The 15301-nt window shown below is 60.9% G+C and overlaps 1 protein-coding gene across 1 annotated transcript; it reads right to left on the reverse strand.

The window, feature by feature from the left end:
* Positions 1-793: 793 nt before the first annotated feature.
* Positions 794-13351, reverse strand: LSCM1_00312 (uncharacterized protein; the record flags this gene model as incomplete). The annotated part of the gene is made up of 1 exon (XM_067317964.1): positions 794-13351. One exon carries the CDS (start codon positions 13349-13351, stop codon positions 794-796), a length of 12558 nt encoding a protein of 4185 aa, XP_067174069.1.
* Between the last annotated feature and the right edge of the window lie 1950 nt (positions 13352-15301).

Consider the following 15301-nt stretch of genomic DNA (forward strand, 5'->3'; position numbering starts at 1 on the left):
TACACACACGCGCACTTTCGCCGACGCCGACGCACCTCAAAGACAGAAAGCTGATGTTGCCGCCGTCAAGCGAACGACAGTGTCGACATGCGCACTCACGTGCGCGCGCAAATCCCCTATGTGTCGTCGGGGGTGCGCAGGCGTTACTTTCTATTTCGTTTTGAAGTGTTCGCACCGGTGGTGAAAGCAGAGTGGGCAGAGATGCAAGAGAGAGAGAGGCATGCATGCATGTGCGTAAAGAAGATGGGCGACGGAATACAGGGCGATTCGGATCGAGTGGTGTGGCTCGCGGCGCCATCGGGCACCGAGCAGGAGGATGGGGAAAGAGGAATGAGCAAAGATCGAAGGCGAAATGCCGCTGACAGGACGGCTGCTGCGCGTTCCCCCCGCCCTCCTCTGAGCTTGTCAGCAGTTTTCTGCACGATGAGAAGATGAAGCGGCGTCATGCGCCCTCTTTCCGTTTTCCGACGCACAGATAGTGGCTTGTTGGGGGTGGCGCGCATGCGCGACGATATGCACTTGTGCGAGAGCCCTTTGTGTCGAGCCGGAGGAAAAGAGAAGGAATAGACGGTGCGCGTCTGCTGGTAGAAGGAGAAGGGAACCACCGCTGCACATGTGGTGCGCACTCGTAGCGGCGCAGTAGCCGCCGGCGAAAGATCGGTAGCGTGCCTTCCAACATGCACAGGTTGAATACCACCGCGCAGACGTGCACGCGCAATCGTACGCATCCCTTCTCTCCATCATCACGGCCCTGCATATCGATCCCCCCTCTTTCCTCATTGGCCACACGGTGCTACAAGTACGCCTGCCACCCGGCGCACGCACGGCCGAGTACGCGCGGATCAGAAGCGATGCGTAGCAGCCGCTGCACAAACACATCCTCCAAATGGAGCGTCGACAGTGCCGTTTCCGAGAGCTCGCAGTCCTCTTCTTTCTCGTCCCGCTTCCTCTGCAAGAGACACTCCTTGACTCCGCTCCACACATCCTTATCTCGAGTCACGTGCGCGTTGAGCGCCACATCGCGCAAAATAATCTCCGCAGGGCTCTCAAGATTCAGCTTTCCACGTACCACGTCGAGCTGGTGGGCAGCGATGCAACTTGCCTCGTCGCCTATCGCATCGACATCCGCCATCAGCAGCGCGGCGACCATTCCCTCGACAACAGGCTGCTCGGTGCGCAAGACGTGCAGGACGCGGCGCATGCGGCAGCGCGTGACGTCGTCCCCTAACACCCCTTGCACCCTCTGCAGCTGCGGCGTGTGCCGGAAAGGCGTTAGCTCCGGCGCCGGCAGCTTGCGCGTGGCGTCGCCAAACGCCAAGCCGAAGTCGATGGCCACCAGTTCACAGTTCAGGCGATCCACCAACGAATGGCGAGGGTGGCGGTTCCCAACGCCCAGTACAAAGCACACCATCGAGGCGGCAGCGTTTGTGTCCAAGAACGCGTCTCGGGCGCCAAACCAAGAGCAGTGGTCAGGGGCGATGCCTTCGAGCGACTCTGCAAGGGCCGACTGACGCAGGCGGAGCACAAGACCCTCGTACTCCCCCTCTGGGCTCCTGCTCACCTGAGCGCCTTTGTACAGCGAAAGAATGTCGCCCTGCTTTTCGCGTGCTCGGCGGAAGTGCTCCACCGCCTTGCGCGCATCTGGCGGCGTGGCGGCCTTCATCAGTTCCTGCAGGGGGGCAGTCTTGGGCACCCAACCAACGAGCCCTACAAAAGGGGAAACGGGGATGACAGCGTAGGTACGAATCATCAGCGCAGACGGTCGGGAGCATGGCGACAAGAGAAGGCACATATTTGCGAGCGTGAACACCTCTTGAATGCGCTGGTCTCGCCGAAGGCCTTCGCCGCCTTTGACCATGTAGGTGCAGGCGCCTGCACATGTGTAGATCTTCACCCTCTTCGGCAAGCGCTTCGAGTGGAGCACGAGCACGCGGTCTTCTACTCCGACCAGCGTACGGCACTGTTGACCTGCGCTCTGCGGAGTGTGGAGGAGATGTGTCGGCTGAACTGGCTGGAGGATCGGCTCGGCCGCGTCGCTGGTGCAGCCAAGCTGGCTGCGCGTCGTCGCAGCCGTGGCGCTGCACCCAAGCGCGCGCGGGAGTCGCTCCGAGTACATAGCCAGCTCCTGTGACCTGGTGACGCCACTGGACTCCGCTGTGGAGAGGGCGCTCAGCGCTTCTGTCACTTGGCTGAGGGCCTCTCTCTTTGCGCTCCTGAACCGTTCGACGGACTGAAGCACTTCCGTGGAAAACGCCTTCCTGCGATCGAGCTCCTGCAACACCTGCGCGGCGCGGCGGTGGAAGAGTTGCGCGCGCCCCCACCTTGCTGTGTTCATCAGATCATCTTTGCAGCGCTCGTACAGTTGCAGTGCATCTGTGAGGTACTTCGTCTGCGTGCTGCCCCCGCAGCCGCGCGTGCACTCCTCGTGCTGCTTCACCAGGAGTTCCACCCCGCTCAACCGCATCTCCAGGCGATGCTGGGGCTCCACGAGCTCCTCAAGGGCGGCGGTGAACTCGGCCACGAGCGCCATCCTGTGGCACTTGTACCACCTCTGCAGCTCCGCAAGTTCACTTGCGAGGCCGTCATCGATGACGCGGCCGGCGTTGCGACGCTTTCTCAGATCGACGAGACTGCCCCAGGCGCAGTTGACGGGGTAGTAGAGCACTTGCCCATGCTCACGACAGAGGCGCAGTAGAATGCGAGCCAGGACCACGTGCTCCGTCTGCACGAGCATGTTGACGAGAAGGTTTGCCCACGGGAGCCACACCTGCGCGGGCAGCAAAACTAGGGCCTCCCATGTACTGCGCCACCGACCTTCGGCTTCGACTTGAGTCGCCGGCGGGAGGGCAAACAGCGAAAGCAGCCGCGGCACCCGTGCAGAGACTGGAAGATGCCCTTCACTATCGGCGTCTATACTGCGGTCGTTACCTGCCTGCGCGCACCACAGAAATGTGTTGGCGTAGAGGAGCCAAAGCGATCGCGTTGCGGCTGTGACCGAGGGCGGGCGGGCGGCAGCATCCGCCGCATCTTCAGATACATCGCCGAGGGTGCCGCCGCCGCGCGGCACGAGCGGCAACAGTTTCTCTAGCGCGCTGAGGAGGGCCATGTGGGATGGTGCCGCGTCCCGCAGCTTGTCCTCGAGCGCTGACACCCACACTTCTCGCTCTGGTGCTGAGCTTTTCGACTCAGCAGAGCCGCTCAAGATGCCACCCACAGAGGCGAGCATCTCCACTTCGCACTCAGCAGCGTCGGCGGCCCACGGCTGTGCCGCTGTGGGTGACAACAGCCCCGAAGCCGCATGCTGCTGCATGTTTCTCCTCGTTCTCTGCAGGAGCGCGGTGAGGATCTCTTCCGGTGATGCGTGACGCCCTTCCTCTGGCAAAGCTGTACAAGGAAAAAAGCTACTTCGCTTCTGCAGGAGCGACAGCGCGCAGCGTGTCGGCTCTGAAAGCGTACTATGCGCCGCATTCGCCGCTATCGTTTCAATCGCGCCTGTCTTTACGGGGAGACGCAGCAGTTGGACGCACCGCCGTACCGCCCACGCGCCCAGCAGCTCATGGGCCCGTGCGACAAGTTCGCGGCGTTTGTCGTCCGTGAGTTGCAAGCGGCGCGCAAGACCGCTCGTCGGCCGGATGTGATAGTCAATAACGAGCTTGCGGATGAGGAGGATATCGTCGATGAAGAGTGGGCCGTGTGCGCGGTCACTGGGCACCGATGGTGGCATCTTGTCGAGATAAGTTTCGAGTGCTGCTCTGGCAGTGCCCGCAGCGCTTGTGGACACCACTCGCAGCACTTGTGCGGCATCTGCCAACTGAGAGAGGGCATTGGCGGCGAGGTAGCCGTCAATCAGTGAGCGGCCGTTGCTGTCTACGGCAGTAACGGCGCTTTCAAGCAGTTGACTCACAGACGTTTCTACATGATGCTGACAATCCAGCCAGCGTCCATTCGCCATGAGACACAGGCCCCACTCGAACCCTGTGCGGTGCTGCAGTGGTGTCGAGGCTCCCACAGTCGTTGCAGACGCAGCCCTGTCGCAGATCAGCTGTAGCTGCGCGCGTAGGCGGAGCCAAACGCTGTCAGCGCTTGCTTCTTCGCTTTCGCATGCTCCCGCAGTCGCTCTTGACTCCAACGCTGACGCTGCATCGCCCCAACGCAGCAGCTGCCGTGAGGCACAGCTCCGGTAATGGCGCAGAACTTCCGCCCGAGCAGCAAACGAGCTGAGGGCACCACTGCTCTCATGCGTCGCAGGTGACGCTGCCCTTGTCGCGGTTGCTGCAGCTTCTTCCTCGTCTTCCAAAAGTTTTGTAATCGCGCGCACCGAATAGGCCTCCCCGCCCACCTCGATGGCGTGCAGCGCACTTTGCAACGAGATGAGCTGAGCACTATGCCCCCTCGTAGCTTTGAACAAGCGTAAAGCCGCCTGCAATGCTACGTCATCGTTGCGACGGAGCCGCTGCGCCATGTGATAGGCGTGCCACACCGGCACAGGAAATGTCATAAAGGGTCCTCCGCGCGAGGCCTGCGTTTCCAGCGGCTGCAGCAACGTCAGCAATCTTTCCACAACCTGCGCTGTGCCGTCCGCAATGGGCAGGGGCGCCGGTAGCGCACTACCACCTCGCGTCTGAGCGTCACTTGCGAGGCGCACAAGAGCTGCGCAGTCGACACTATCAAGTGACAGCCCGCAAGCAGACTGCACATGCAACAGGAGCTCTAGCGCGACGAAGAGTTTAAATGGGTACACGGCATGCTGGCACTGCCCAATCGTCGCCTCGCTCTTCATTGGCAAGAGGAATGCAAGGGTGCTTTCCAAGGAGGCCACGCGTGACGACTCATCAATGGTAGTGGATGCAGCGGCGGCGTTGCTGACGAGATCGATTAGCACGCGAGCGGCCATTTCATCATCGTGGAGGCAAAGCACCTGCAGCGGCACCAACAGAGACTTCAGTGTCAGCCGAGCCTCCAGGAAGCGTCCGGCCGCATAGCCTCCAAGGAGGGGCACCATGGATGGTGCGTTGGTCGCCGAATGACGAGCTGGGAGGGCGACGCTACGCACAAAGCGTGGCTGCGCTATTCCATCGATGTGCCCAGATGCAGTCACGCCGACCAATGCTGCCGCGTCGCCTTGCACGGGATCGCCACGTTCCATGTGAAGCCGGGAACGGGCTGCGGCGCGACGCGCGGCATCAGTCAGGCACGTACCACTTATTCGAGAGTGCCCTGCGCCTGATAGCGGCTTCTGCTGCAGCTGTGAAGCCGCGGGTGCCAGGGCAGGTGCCGCATAATGCCTGAAGAGCGCAGCTGTAATCGGGCACACAACGTCCGCTTTCCCCGTATGCACATGACCACTGTGCCGAGCTGCTTGAGAGAAGAGGGGGACGTTCTTGGGCTGCTGCCGCGCACCTGAGCCTTCCGCCGCGTTGGTGGCGTTCACCGTCGGCGTCGGATAGGTCACTTCCAACTGCGAGGCTTCGGTGAAAGCACAGATGGGATTCGCACAACTGTGCGACCGTTTCGCCAGAGAGAGAAGTAGGAAGGCGACATGCCGCACCCACCCCCCACCGCCACGGCCGTCATCCTCATTCGGCTCGTCCTTGGCTGTGAAAAGGCACGTGAGGCGCCCCCACATCGTGCGTGGCGCGTGCTGAGAGTGACTATCAATGTACTCCAGCACCATGCCCTGCACCGCAGGCGAAGGGTCGCAGAGTCCACAGCGCACCAGAAATACCTCGACACCTGCACTGTCGTTGTCGCCGCCGTCCTGCTTCTCTTCATCCCCTCTCAAGGACGCCCACCTCCTCAAGGCAGCCAAACCCATTTCATAGAAGGCAACGCGCGCTTGCTCAGCCAACTCCACCGCTTTTAAGGCATCGAGGCTGCACCAATCACGTAGAACATGACGCACCGACCCCATCCGTAAATGTGGTAAGGCGCTACTCACAACCCTATAGATGCACAGAAAAAGGTCGCCACGGACGCCCTGCAGCTGACCAACCAAGCGTATGTGAATAGAGTCGTAGTTGTCGGCGACATAGGTGCCAGCACGTGCCAATACGCGCAAGATGCGCAGTTTCTCAGAGTCCTTCCTCGTGCTGTAACGATGCAGGATGTCTGTGCGGCTGAGCAGCTGGTACACCAAGTCACCACTCTGTTCCGCCTGCATCGCCTCGAGGACATCCAAAAGCTTCGTGCCCGATACATACGTATCCAGCTTCGCGCAAGCGATGCCCCACAGTGTGTTCAGGAGGACCTCTCTGGCCGCCGAGAGCGGCGCCCCTGTCGCCGCTTCGCTCAGCAGACGGTGCTCAAGGCCTACGAGTCGCGCAGCGATGCGGCACAGCTGCGGTGACGCCGAGGCATCGAGAAAAGCGCCAAGCAATCGGTACACCTCCTCCACTTCACAGCTGTCTCCGGTGCAGCCGAGGCAGCCGCACGCGTCGGTAACCACATAAAGCACTTCCAAGGTAGCGCGGTGATTGTGCACGGGATGGGAAAGAAGTATCTTCACTTCTTCGGCAGTGAGCGGCGGGGTAGATAGACTTGCCGGTGTTTCCTCTTGCGTCCGGCGGACTTGCTTCAGGAGCTCAGCAAATGTTTCGCGGGAGGTGAGGTCGAGTACTTGACTCTCCTCCTCCGGAGCAGAAGAGTGCTCCCATGCCAGGTGAAAAGCAGCATATCGAGCAAGCGCGTGTAGCGATGCAGCGCTACCCACAGCTAGCACTCCTGGACCCCCTTCGCGCCGCCATCTGGCGAGGACACCAAGAAGGTCCCAAACGACCTTCCCTGCCGGCTCCGAAGGTGCCATTGCGGATACGGAGTCGGCAACGCCGTCAAAGATGCGCCGTGCGAAGGTGCAAAAGAAGCGCTCGTGACGGCACACAATCCTGTAAAAAACCTCTTTGACGGGTAGGCGCAGTTGTGGGCGCTGCATGAGGGCGACGAAATCGTGCACCCACGCCGGCGGCTCGCCCTGCGCCACCGACGACGAAGGGAAGCACTCAATAAGATGCGCGAACAGCTCCGGAACTTGGTTGCTCTCCATGTCTCGCCACATCTGCGCCGCTTGAGGGACGTCACTACTGCCCTGAGTCGGCTCCTCTCCCTCTGTGGACAGTGAGCCTGTCACGAAGACGCCAGGCCGCTTAGGGGGACAGAGGGCGCTCCACCTCGGAACGCTGTTTTCTTGAAAAAGGTGATGGCAGAAGACTTGCTCTGCCTGCCGCGTTTGCGAGAGTGCCGCTAATAGGCACCAGAATGCGGCTTGACGATACCGGTGCGGGGCGTCCGCGTGCGCGCTGTCGTCAACGCCGGCTTCCGTCTCCGCAGCGCTGTTTTCGCCGTTCGTACTCAGTGGCTGCCATGCCGCTTGACACGCCTTTAGCACCTCGAGCGTAAGCTCCTCACCGGTTGCATGTGCATTTCTGCCCGTGAACGCTGCGTTGATCGATCCTCGCAAGTCAGTCAGAGGGCACATGCAGTGCATCAGCGCCAGAAAAGAGAAAGCAGCCGTCTGGACAGAGAAGCGCCCAAGCACGGGTGCTGTGCTGGCCTCGGCCACCCACTTGCGAACCTCTTTCTCGACAAGTCTCAGCCGCACCGACGCAGAGGAAGAGTGTAGGAGTGGAAGAAGAACGTGCTCGGCAAGGGCGTCACACATGCTAGGGTGTGTGCGTGGGTCGCGCAACAAGCGGGAAGCACAGCTGAACGCGTCCAGCTGCAGCGCTGGATCGCAGATGTTCAACGCCTGCAGTGCTCTATGCACCTCGCGAGCAATAGTGTCGCGCTGCGGTATAGATTCCTTTCCGAGGAGATGGACAATAACCTCGAGCACCTGTACGTTGTGGGGAAGCACCGCCACGAAGAGCGTGGTCCCGGATCGGACCACCTCGGCAGCGTTCCTCTTTTCCAGCGGTGTCTTCAGCTCCGTCCACCGCAGCGGCAATGCGTTGCTGAAAACTTCTTGCAGGAAAGTAGACGATGCCTCCACAGTTCCTGAATCAACAGGGAACATCGCCAAGGAGCGGCGCACCGGACGGGGGGTCATCATCGCACTCAGCATGTGAAAGCCCCAGACAACACGGTTTGTTGCATCCATGCTTGCCAGGGTGCTGTAGATGTCAGCGGGCTTGCCCACGTCCAGGACCAGATCGCGAAGCAGGTTGCTTAGCGTCGGATCTGTCTGGATGGCAGGGCCTATAAGTCGCACAAGCATCAGCAAGAGTGTGAGCCGACAGACACCGCAGCCGTCGTCTTGCGCCTCTGTCGGCGCGCTCTTGAGCGCCTCCCGCTCCGCTGCAACCATATCTGCGCACACACGGCAGAGTACTCTGTCGTGCTCAGATGCCAGGGGGCGACGCTGCAGTTCCGAGAGCCAGTCCCCCACGAGGCTGGGGAGGAAAACACCCTTGTCTTGACCTCGATGTGCGCCTTCTGGCGCCACAACCGCCACCAAGGATGGGAGCGCGGAAACGAGACGGTCTGTGGGCAGCGCAGCACTTGCTCGCTGCCAGCACCGCGTGATGGCGCTACCGAAGGCGCGGCCCAGGGGTGCCGAGCCCCACCTGGCGCCTGACGCAGCCACCGCGTCGTCGTCGTCGTCGCTGTCGAGGCTGTCAAAGAACGAGGAGCTCGTGCCGAAGTTATTGTGTGGCACCGCGGCGGAAGCAAGCAGGTCGCGTAGGTGCTGCCAAAGGAGTGTAGGGTCGGCCTCACTGAGGCAAAGCACCAAGAGCGCTGCGCACACGCACTCTCCACCGGCGGCATTGAGAGCAGCGGCATTTCGCAGCAATGCAAACAGCATCTCAACCACCACCTTCGAAGATATCTTCATCGAATCGGCTATGCGCACCCACAGCGTTTCGGAGGCAGAAGAGCAGGGGACCTCCACCTGGCAAAGTACGGCTGCGAGGGCCACCGATCCGGTAATGGGCGCTGTCGGGTCTATGCTTAAAGCATCGGCCAGCTGGTCGGCAGGCGAGCCAGCGGTGAAAACGCTGAACACGCCAGTCTCCTGGATGGCACGGAGCACTTCCTCGACCACCTTGGCCCCGTGGCGCCTTTGGTCAGCGACGCGCATTACGAACTGGATGAGATCAGCGCATATTCGGGTTGTCGCCGGCAGCAGCGAGGAGAGGGCACCCGTCTGAAGCGGCACAACATCGGCTACGTCTTCGCCGTCCCCTCCTGCCTCCTTCTCGACGGCTGCTGTTGCTCCCGCCGCCATTGCACGAACAGCCTGCGCAATCACGGCAGGCGCGCACAGCTGAGAGAAATGTGTGGCGTGCGTCTGCTCTGGGGCCGCGCTCACGAGTTCGAGTAGCGACCGCATGAGGCGTGGAGGGACGCACCTGTTTTCATACGTCGCCACGCGCGCCTCTTCCACGATGGCCTGAAGGACAACCGTCAGCAGTGAGAGCAGCTCGGGGTCGACGCTGCAGTTCTCCGCCCGCGCAGAGATGCCGGGGGGTGCCGCTTCCACGGTCGCCTTGTCACTGCTTTCGGTGCAACAGCCACTCCGAAGGAATGCGACGAGGACAGCGCATCCACCAATGACGCATTCTGGCGACCTCGCCGCGGCGGGACCCAGCCGATGCAGCTGATCTCGAATCACTTGCTGAGATGGCGACAACACCGGATGCACACCGGTGCTCGCCTGCGTTATGGCTGGTAGCGCTTGGAGGAGGGCGATGGCACAAGCAGTGTGCCGTTGAGCCAACGCCGGCAGCACCGCAGAGGCTGCTTGCACAATATCTGCCGCGCCTTGGCCCGCCTCGGCCCTCTCCTCCTCATTTTCCAGTTTGCTCAGGTTGCGGCAGTACGCCCCCATGTAGCGGAGCGTCTCTTGCACCTCGTCGCACGTGGCCATCTCCATCGTCCCCCAGAAGGGGGCCTCCGTGCAGCGCCGCAGGCAGCCTACGGCGCCTTGCACCGCCGCCTGAACTACACGCACCAGCCCTGGCGCCTTGATTTTGTACAGGTAGCGCATCATGACGTGTAAGCAGTGAGCCGCCCCCAGCCGCGACCACTCCGATACGCCGCACTCCATCACTACAAGCTGACGGATGACCGCTCGAAGATGCGGCGTCGGCGCCTGCAGATCTTGTACGGGCGGCAGGGCATAGGCAAAGAGGGCCTCCATGGCAATCTGCCGCTGCGCTACGTCTCGCTCGCCAAGTCCGCGCAGCAGAACCAGCACAAACGACTCTGCCTCTTGAGGGGTGCCTGCTGACCTACCAAACCAGCGAGCTGCTTGCATCAGTAGTACACGTAGCTGCTCAGGCACCGTGCTACCACCCTTGCCGCCAGCACCACTATCGTAGCCCGAGCTCGTGCCGGCCAGAGAGGCGAGGGCCAGCACCGGGGCAAAGACGGCGCTGTCCCACTCCCTCGCTCTCTTGGCGATCGTCCACACAGCACACCAGCGCAGCACCTCCGCTGCCGCTATGCGAACCGCTGGCTGCTTCCCGTGCAGGCTCAACCGGGAAATGAGGGGAATAAGGTACCCAACGTGCAGCGCGCTATCTGCTGGGGCGAGCGGCACTGTGATTGGGTGCAGCGTCGCCAGCCAGCGAGGCGTCTTATCACGAAGGTTGTTGCTGACCCGCTCTCCCCTACACAGCAGCGCGAACGCTTCCTTGTGTGCGTGGCGCTGCAGTTCCGTGGCGATGGTGACACCGTGCCGAGCCGCCAACATTTGCACAGATATGCGCACGGCAGCCTCCACCTCTGCCGAGCGCGAGGCGTTTATCAGCGCAGACAGAACCGCCGCTGCCCACAGAGGCGAATCGCACATTTTCTTCTCCACAACTCGCAAGGCGCACTGCCGATTGCCCTCGAGCACAGCGGGGCTGCTGCTGAAGCTGTATCCCACCCCCTTCGTGCCGTTGGGGGCACCTTCATCGTGCAGTGGAGTTGGTGTAGCTGTCACGACAACCTTGAAGGCACGCACATACGCATCCAGGCAACCGTCGCTGCACGCCCCAGCACCACTAGCGGTCGCCTCACCCATCTCCTCCCTCCCCAGAAGCGCCACGCCAATCACCACGCACATGGCACACTGGTAAAGCAGCTCCTCGCTGTACAGGCACACTCGACGCAGGCATTCGGTGTTGAAAAAGCGACGCAGGAGTGGAAGGACGCGCAGGCGGCCCTTGTAGCGCCCATTGCTGATGACTCCCGGGGTACCCTCCGCGAGTGGAGCATCCGCATCGGGCTGCTCCGGTCTCCATAGGTGTGGACAAACACCCCAGCCCACGACGGTACGGTGAAGCAGCGTGTAAAAGCCCGAGACGTGCGGCGCGGCGCTGGCTCCACGCACCAGCGCTTCAACCCACAGCGTCCTCTCTCCCGCTGGTGGGTGGCAAACGCGACCAGACCCTCTGAGCCCCTCGCTGAGACGGGCAAAGAAGTCGACGAAGCTCAAAAATGCGCTGTACTGCGTTGGGAAGCGGGGCTGCATACCATCGGCGCCGCCCACCAAAAGTTTCTCCAGTGTTGCCCTACTTTTACTCTCCACGAACACCACCTCGAGTTGCGCCCGCTCGCAGAAGCCCGTGCAGGCGCGGTAAAAGGCGGCAGAGAGGCGCTGCTTCGACTCTTCCTCGGCCTCTGTGCCGGATACCTCGCGTGACGTCAGGAGCCTCGTCCACAGCGCTGCCATGCGGTCCAAACGCTCCTCACTCGAGATACGCTCACCCGCAAGCTTCATCATGGCTGCGCCTGGCGCCTCGCCCACAAGTTCAAGGGTGCGCTCGCTTAGAAGGCGCGGCAGAGTGTGATGCGGGGTGCGCGGGTGGTGCATGAGCGCCGTGATGACAACCACGACACTTGGCACCGTCTTCTCGCGATTGTAGAACTTCGGGTGCGGGTAGAGGAGGAGGACCCAGTCCACGAGTTCCCGCGCCACGGCATGCTGCCGTGGCGATACCGACGGCAGCAGCTTCAGCAGCTGCCCAAGGGTGGCGAGAAGGTACGGCACCTGGTGGAACAACGCCTCCGTCTGCACAGAAGATGTGGTGAGCAGCAGAGCCGCTACGCGCTCCTCCAGGCGTGTACTCATCGCCTGCAGCGTTAGTGGATCATGCTGAGCAGCCACGGCGGGGAGTAAGTGATACAGGGCCTCCAAGGCATAAGCGGCTTCCCGGTCGGCGCACGAGTCCAAGGACTGCAGAAGGGATTCTAAAAGGCGGTGGAGCATGTGTGAGGCGTCCGTACTGCACTTGTTGCCTGCACCTGCTACCTCTGACACCCGGTGCTGCTGAAACTGAGAGCTCAGTGTGGACCAAAAGGCCGCTGCCGCCGACAGGGACTCTCGACGCACGTCTCTGTTGCGGTGCATCCATAGAGTTCTGAGAGCAGCGCTGTACTCGACGGCGCACAGGAGCGTGAAGGGGGCAAGGGCGCCGGAGGCTTGACGGCGAAGCAGGAACAGTGCCGAAAGGCAGAAGGCATAGTTCGTCGACTTTTCGCCCAGCATCAAGGCGCTGAGCACGATATTGTTGATGAGGGCCAAGACGGGAGCGTCTTCTGCACAGCGGAGCGGAAAACTGCCGAGGAACCCGGTCAGGCCCCGCAGAAGACCCTCTCCAAGCGTTTGGTTCACCACCGCCCGCTGGGTCAGACGCCTCGCAACGTCGAGGAAACATTTCAAGATGCGTTCCACGAGCTGCCTGCTTAGGGTGCGCGCATAATCGGGTTGCTCACACAGACATCCCAGCAGCTGCATTGAGGCGCTCTGAGGCCGAAGCGCAATGCTGTGGTTGGCCTCGCAGAGATCTATGCACACCTGGGCCACCTGCGCGGCCTCACCTCCCGACGCCAGCGCCGCGCACTGCGCCTCCTGCAAACCTGACGGTTGCATCAGCGCGAGCAGGAGATGCAAGCATTCCGCCTGCACATCCGTGTGCTTCCTTAGTATAAGCAGCATCTTGAGCAAGCGCATCGTGGCATCGAAGAGGCACCTCAGTTGCTCAACTGACGCGCCTCGCACGAGCGGTGGTTTCACAACGGCACACATTAGCTTGACAAGATGCCTCAGAATATCTGCCTCAGGCGCACGTGCGGAGGCCGTCACCGCACCCGTGAGGCGGCGAAAGAGAGAGAGGAGAGTCGCAGTCGGCGCAGTTGCCGGAGAACACGCATCACCCAAGCTAAATGATGTTGGGCACACAAGCTCCCACACGCGCTGGATGCCCGTCTCCTGACCAGTGAATAGGTATGCATGATCCGTAATGCATTTCCCTATCGTGTCGACCGTTGTCGACGCCGCTTGAACACTTGCGTGCGCAGTTGGGCCATCGACGAAGCGGGCAAGCTGTGTGACGCACTTCGATATGACGCTGATGACCTCGTCCATTCCACATGCTCTCGGCTTTTGCTGTTTACCTTCGCGCCACTTCGCGGGGAGGATGTTCGTGAAGGGAGTGAGAGAGCGAGGTGGATGGGGGGGGGTAGATGTGCCGATGGCAGCCGTACCTTCCTCGTATTTTGTGTTTCTTCGACACTCTAGACAAGCGAGCGCGCCTTCTTGCTCCTTTCGTCCGAGTATGCTGAAGAAGTGCCCCCCTTCCCTCTTCTTGCCGGTCTGCGCACAGCTGATAAAATGCAGAGGGGGGAGGGTGAAGGGATGAGAGCGAAAGGGAGTAAGAGAGTCGATTGACGGTGCCTCTGTCTTTGGCTTGTGCGACTTGCACTCATGTGTCGCCCGTGCGATGAACAGAGATACCAACGGAGAAGACGCGCATACCTACAACGTCACGCGCTTTCTTTCGTGTTAGGCAATGGAGAGCGTCCGGCTCCGCATCGCTCCCCGCCTTTTACCTTGTGTGGGTGCATGTGTCATTCACCAGCAGCACAGGGGAGGCAGATAGGCGGAGGGAGCAGAGAGAGAGAGCACGCGAGGGCGCTTGGCACGAGCCAGGAGAGCCGCTCCACATGCGTCTGCATCTGAGCGAGGAGCGCAGGCTTTGTTTTGCCTTCTCTCTTGGTGACGTGAAGGTGCGCCGAATCTGCCACGTCGCTGGCCACAGCGGCGCGGGTTTTTTCTTTTTTTTTTCGCTTGGTCTTTGTCATTTTCTTAGGTTGGCAACACACTTGGAGACTTGGCGCGCTTCATCTGCTTAGTTTTTGACGAAGGGAGCGCGCATGCGTGTGTGTATGCGTGCGCATTCACGCAGAGAACAGGAAAAGGCCTTGGCTTTCTTCGTCGTTGGTTTCGCTCTGTCCCCCTTTTCTGCTGCCTAATGAGGGGAAAAGAGGAGATGAAGCAAAGGATGCGGATACATGTCTTGGGAGCGTGTGAGTAAGCACATACACACACACACACAGACATGGATACATACGCCTGCACGAACGAGCACACACGCTTATACGCAGGCTCCTCTTTTTTTGTTGTTGCCTCCTTTGCCAGCCTCAGCACTGACCTGTCGATCGTTTCATTGCTTTAGCGCACACAGCTACTGTCCCTCTCTGTGCGTACGTGTGCGTGCGCGTGTGCCAGGGCGATGAGTAAATCATCGCTCTGGCCTTAAGTGCTCACGGAGGTGACTGAGCGCGGCTACGGGCATGCCTCGCGGTCATCATGGATGGGGGCGAGGTGGGGTTGCTATGGCCAGGCTCCCGCAGCCCACAAGCCCATCACCAACAGGTGCGACCACAAGCCACAGATACCGAGACAAAAATGGTTCCTGAGAAAAGAGATTACCAGCATCTTGACTCCCTACCCTCACCCATCCGAGTCGCGTTCAGCAGTGACACGCCCTTCCTCTCGTCATGGCCCTTTTTTCTTCCTCCGTTGTGCGATTCTTTATGAGCCGTAAGGGTGGTGGTGGTGCTCGAGCCTCCACTTGACCCGAGAAGGGGAGAATAGAGAGGGGAAAAGAAGGGGGCGAGGAAGGAAAAGTGGCCGGGGTTGGGACCGCAGGCCAACAAGACAGCACACGACACGTTGAAGGAACAGCACCATCCCCATCTGTCGACTGCACTGGTCGGGACCCGCCCACTCGCGAAAAGAGAAGAGAGAGAGCAACGCCAAAGGCACTCATACGCGGCAAATACACGAACTTTTTTTGTTGTTGTCGCTGTCGTTGCTGTTTCGCCTTTCCCACCTTGCGACTTTAAGGTGCCGACCTTCTCTCTCTCTCTCTCACCCCTCGAGCCTCCCCCCTTGCCCCCTCCACACACATACGTACACAACTGCCTCGCGCACTCACTAATGGTTCATCCTTTACTCCCTCCCTCTTTCCTTCCTTTCTCTCTCTGAGCACATGTGTGTGTGGGTATGGGTGTATGTGTGGGCCAACCAACA

The sequence above is a fragment of the Leishmania martiniquensis genome, chromosome 36 (genome assembly GCF_017916325.1).
Source record: "Leishmania martiniquensis isolate LSCM1 chromosome 36, whole genome shotgun sequence".
Taxonomy (NCBI): Eukaryota; Euglenozoa; class Kinetoplastea; order Trypanosomatida; family Trypanosomatidae; genus Leishmania; species Leishmania martiniquensis.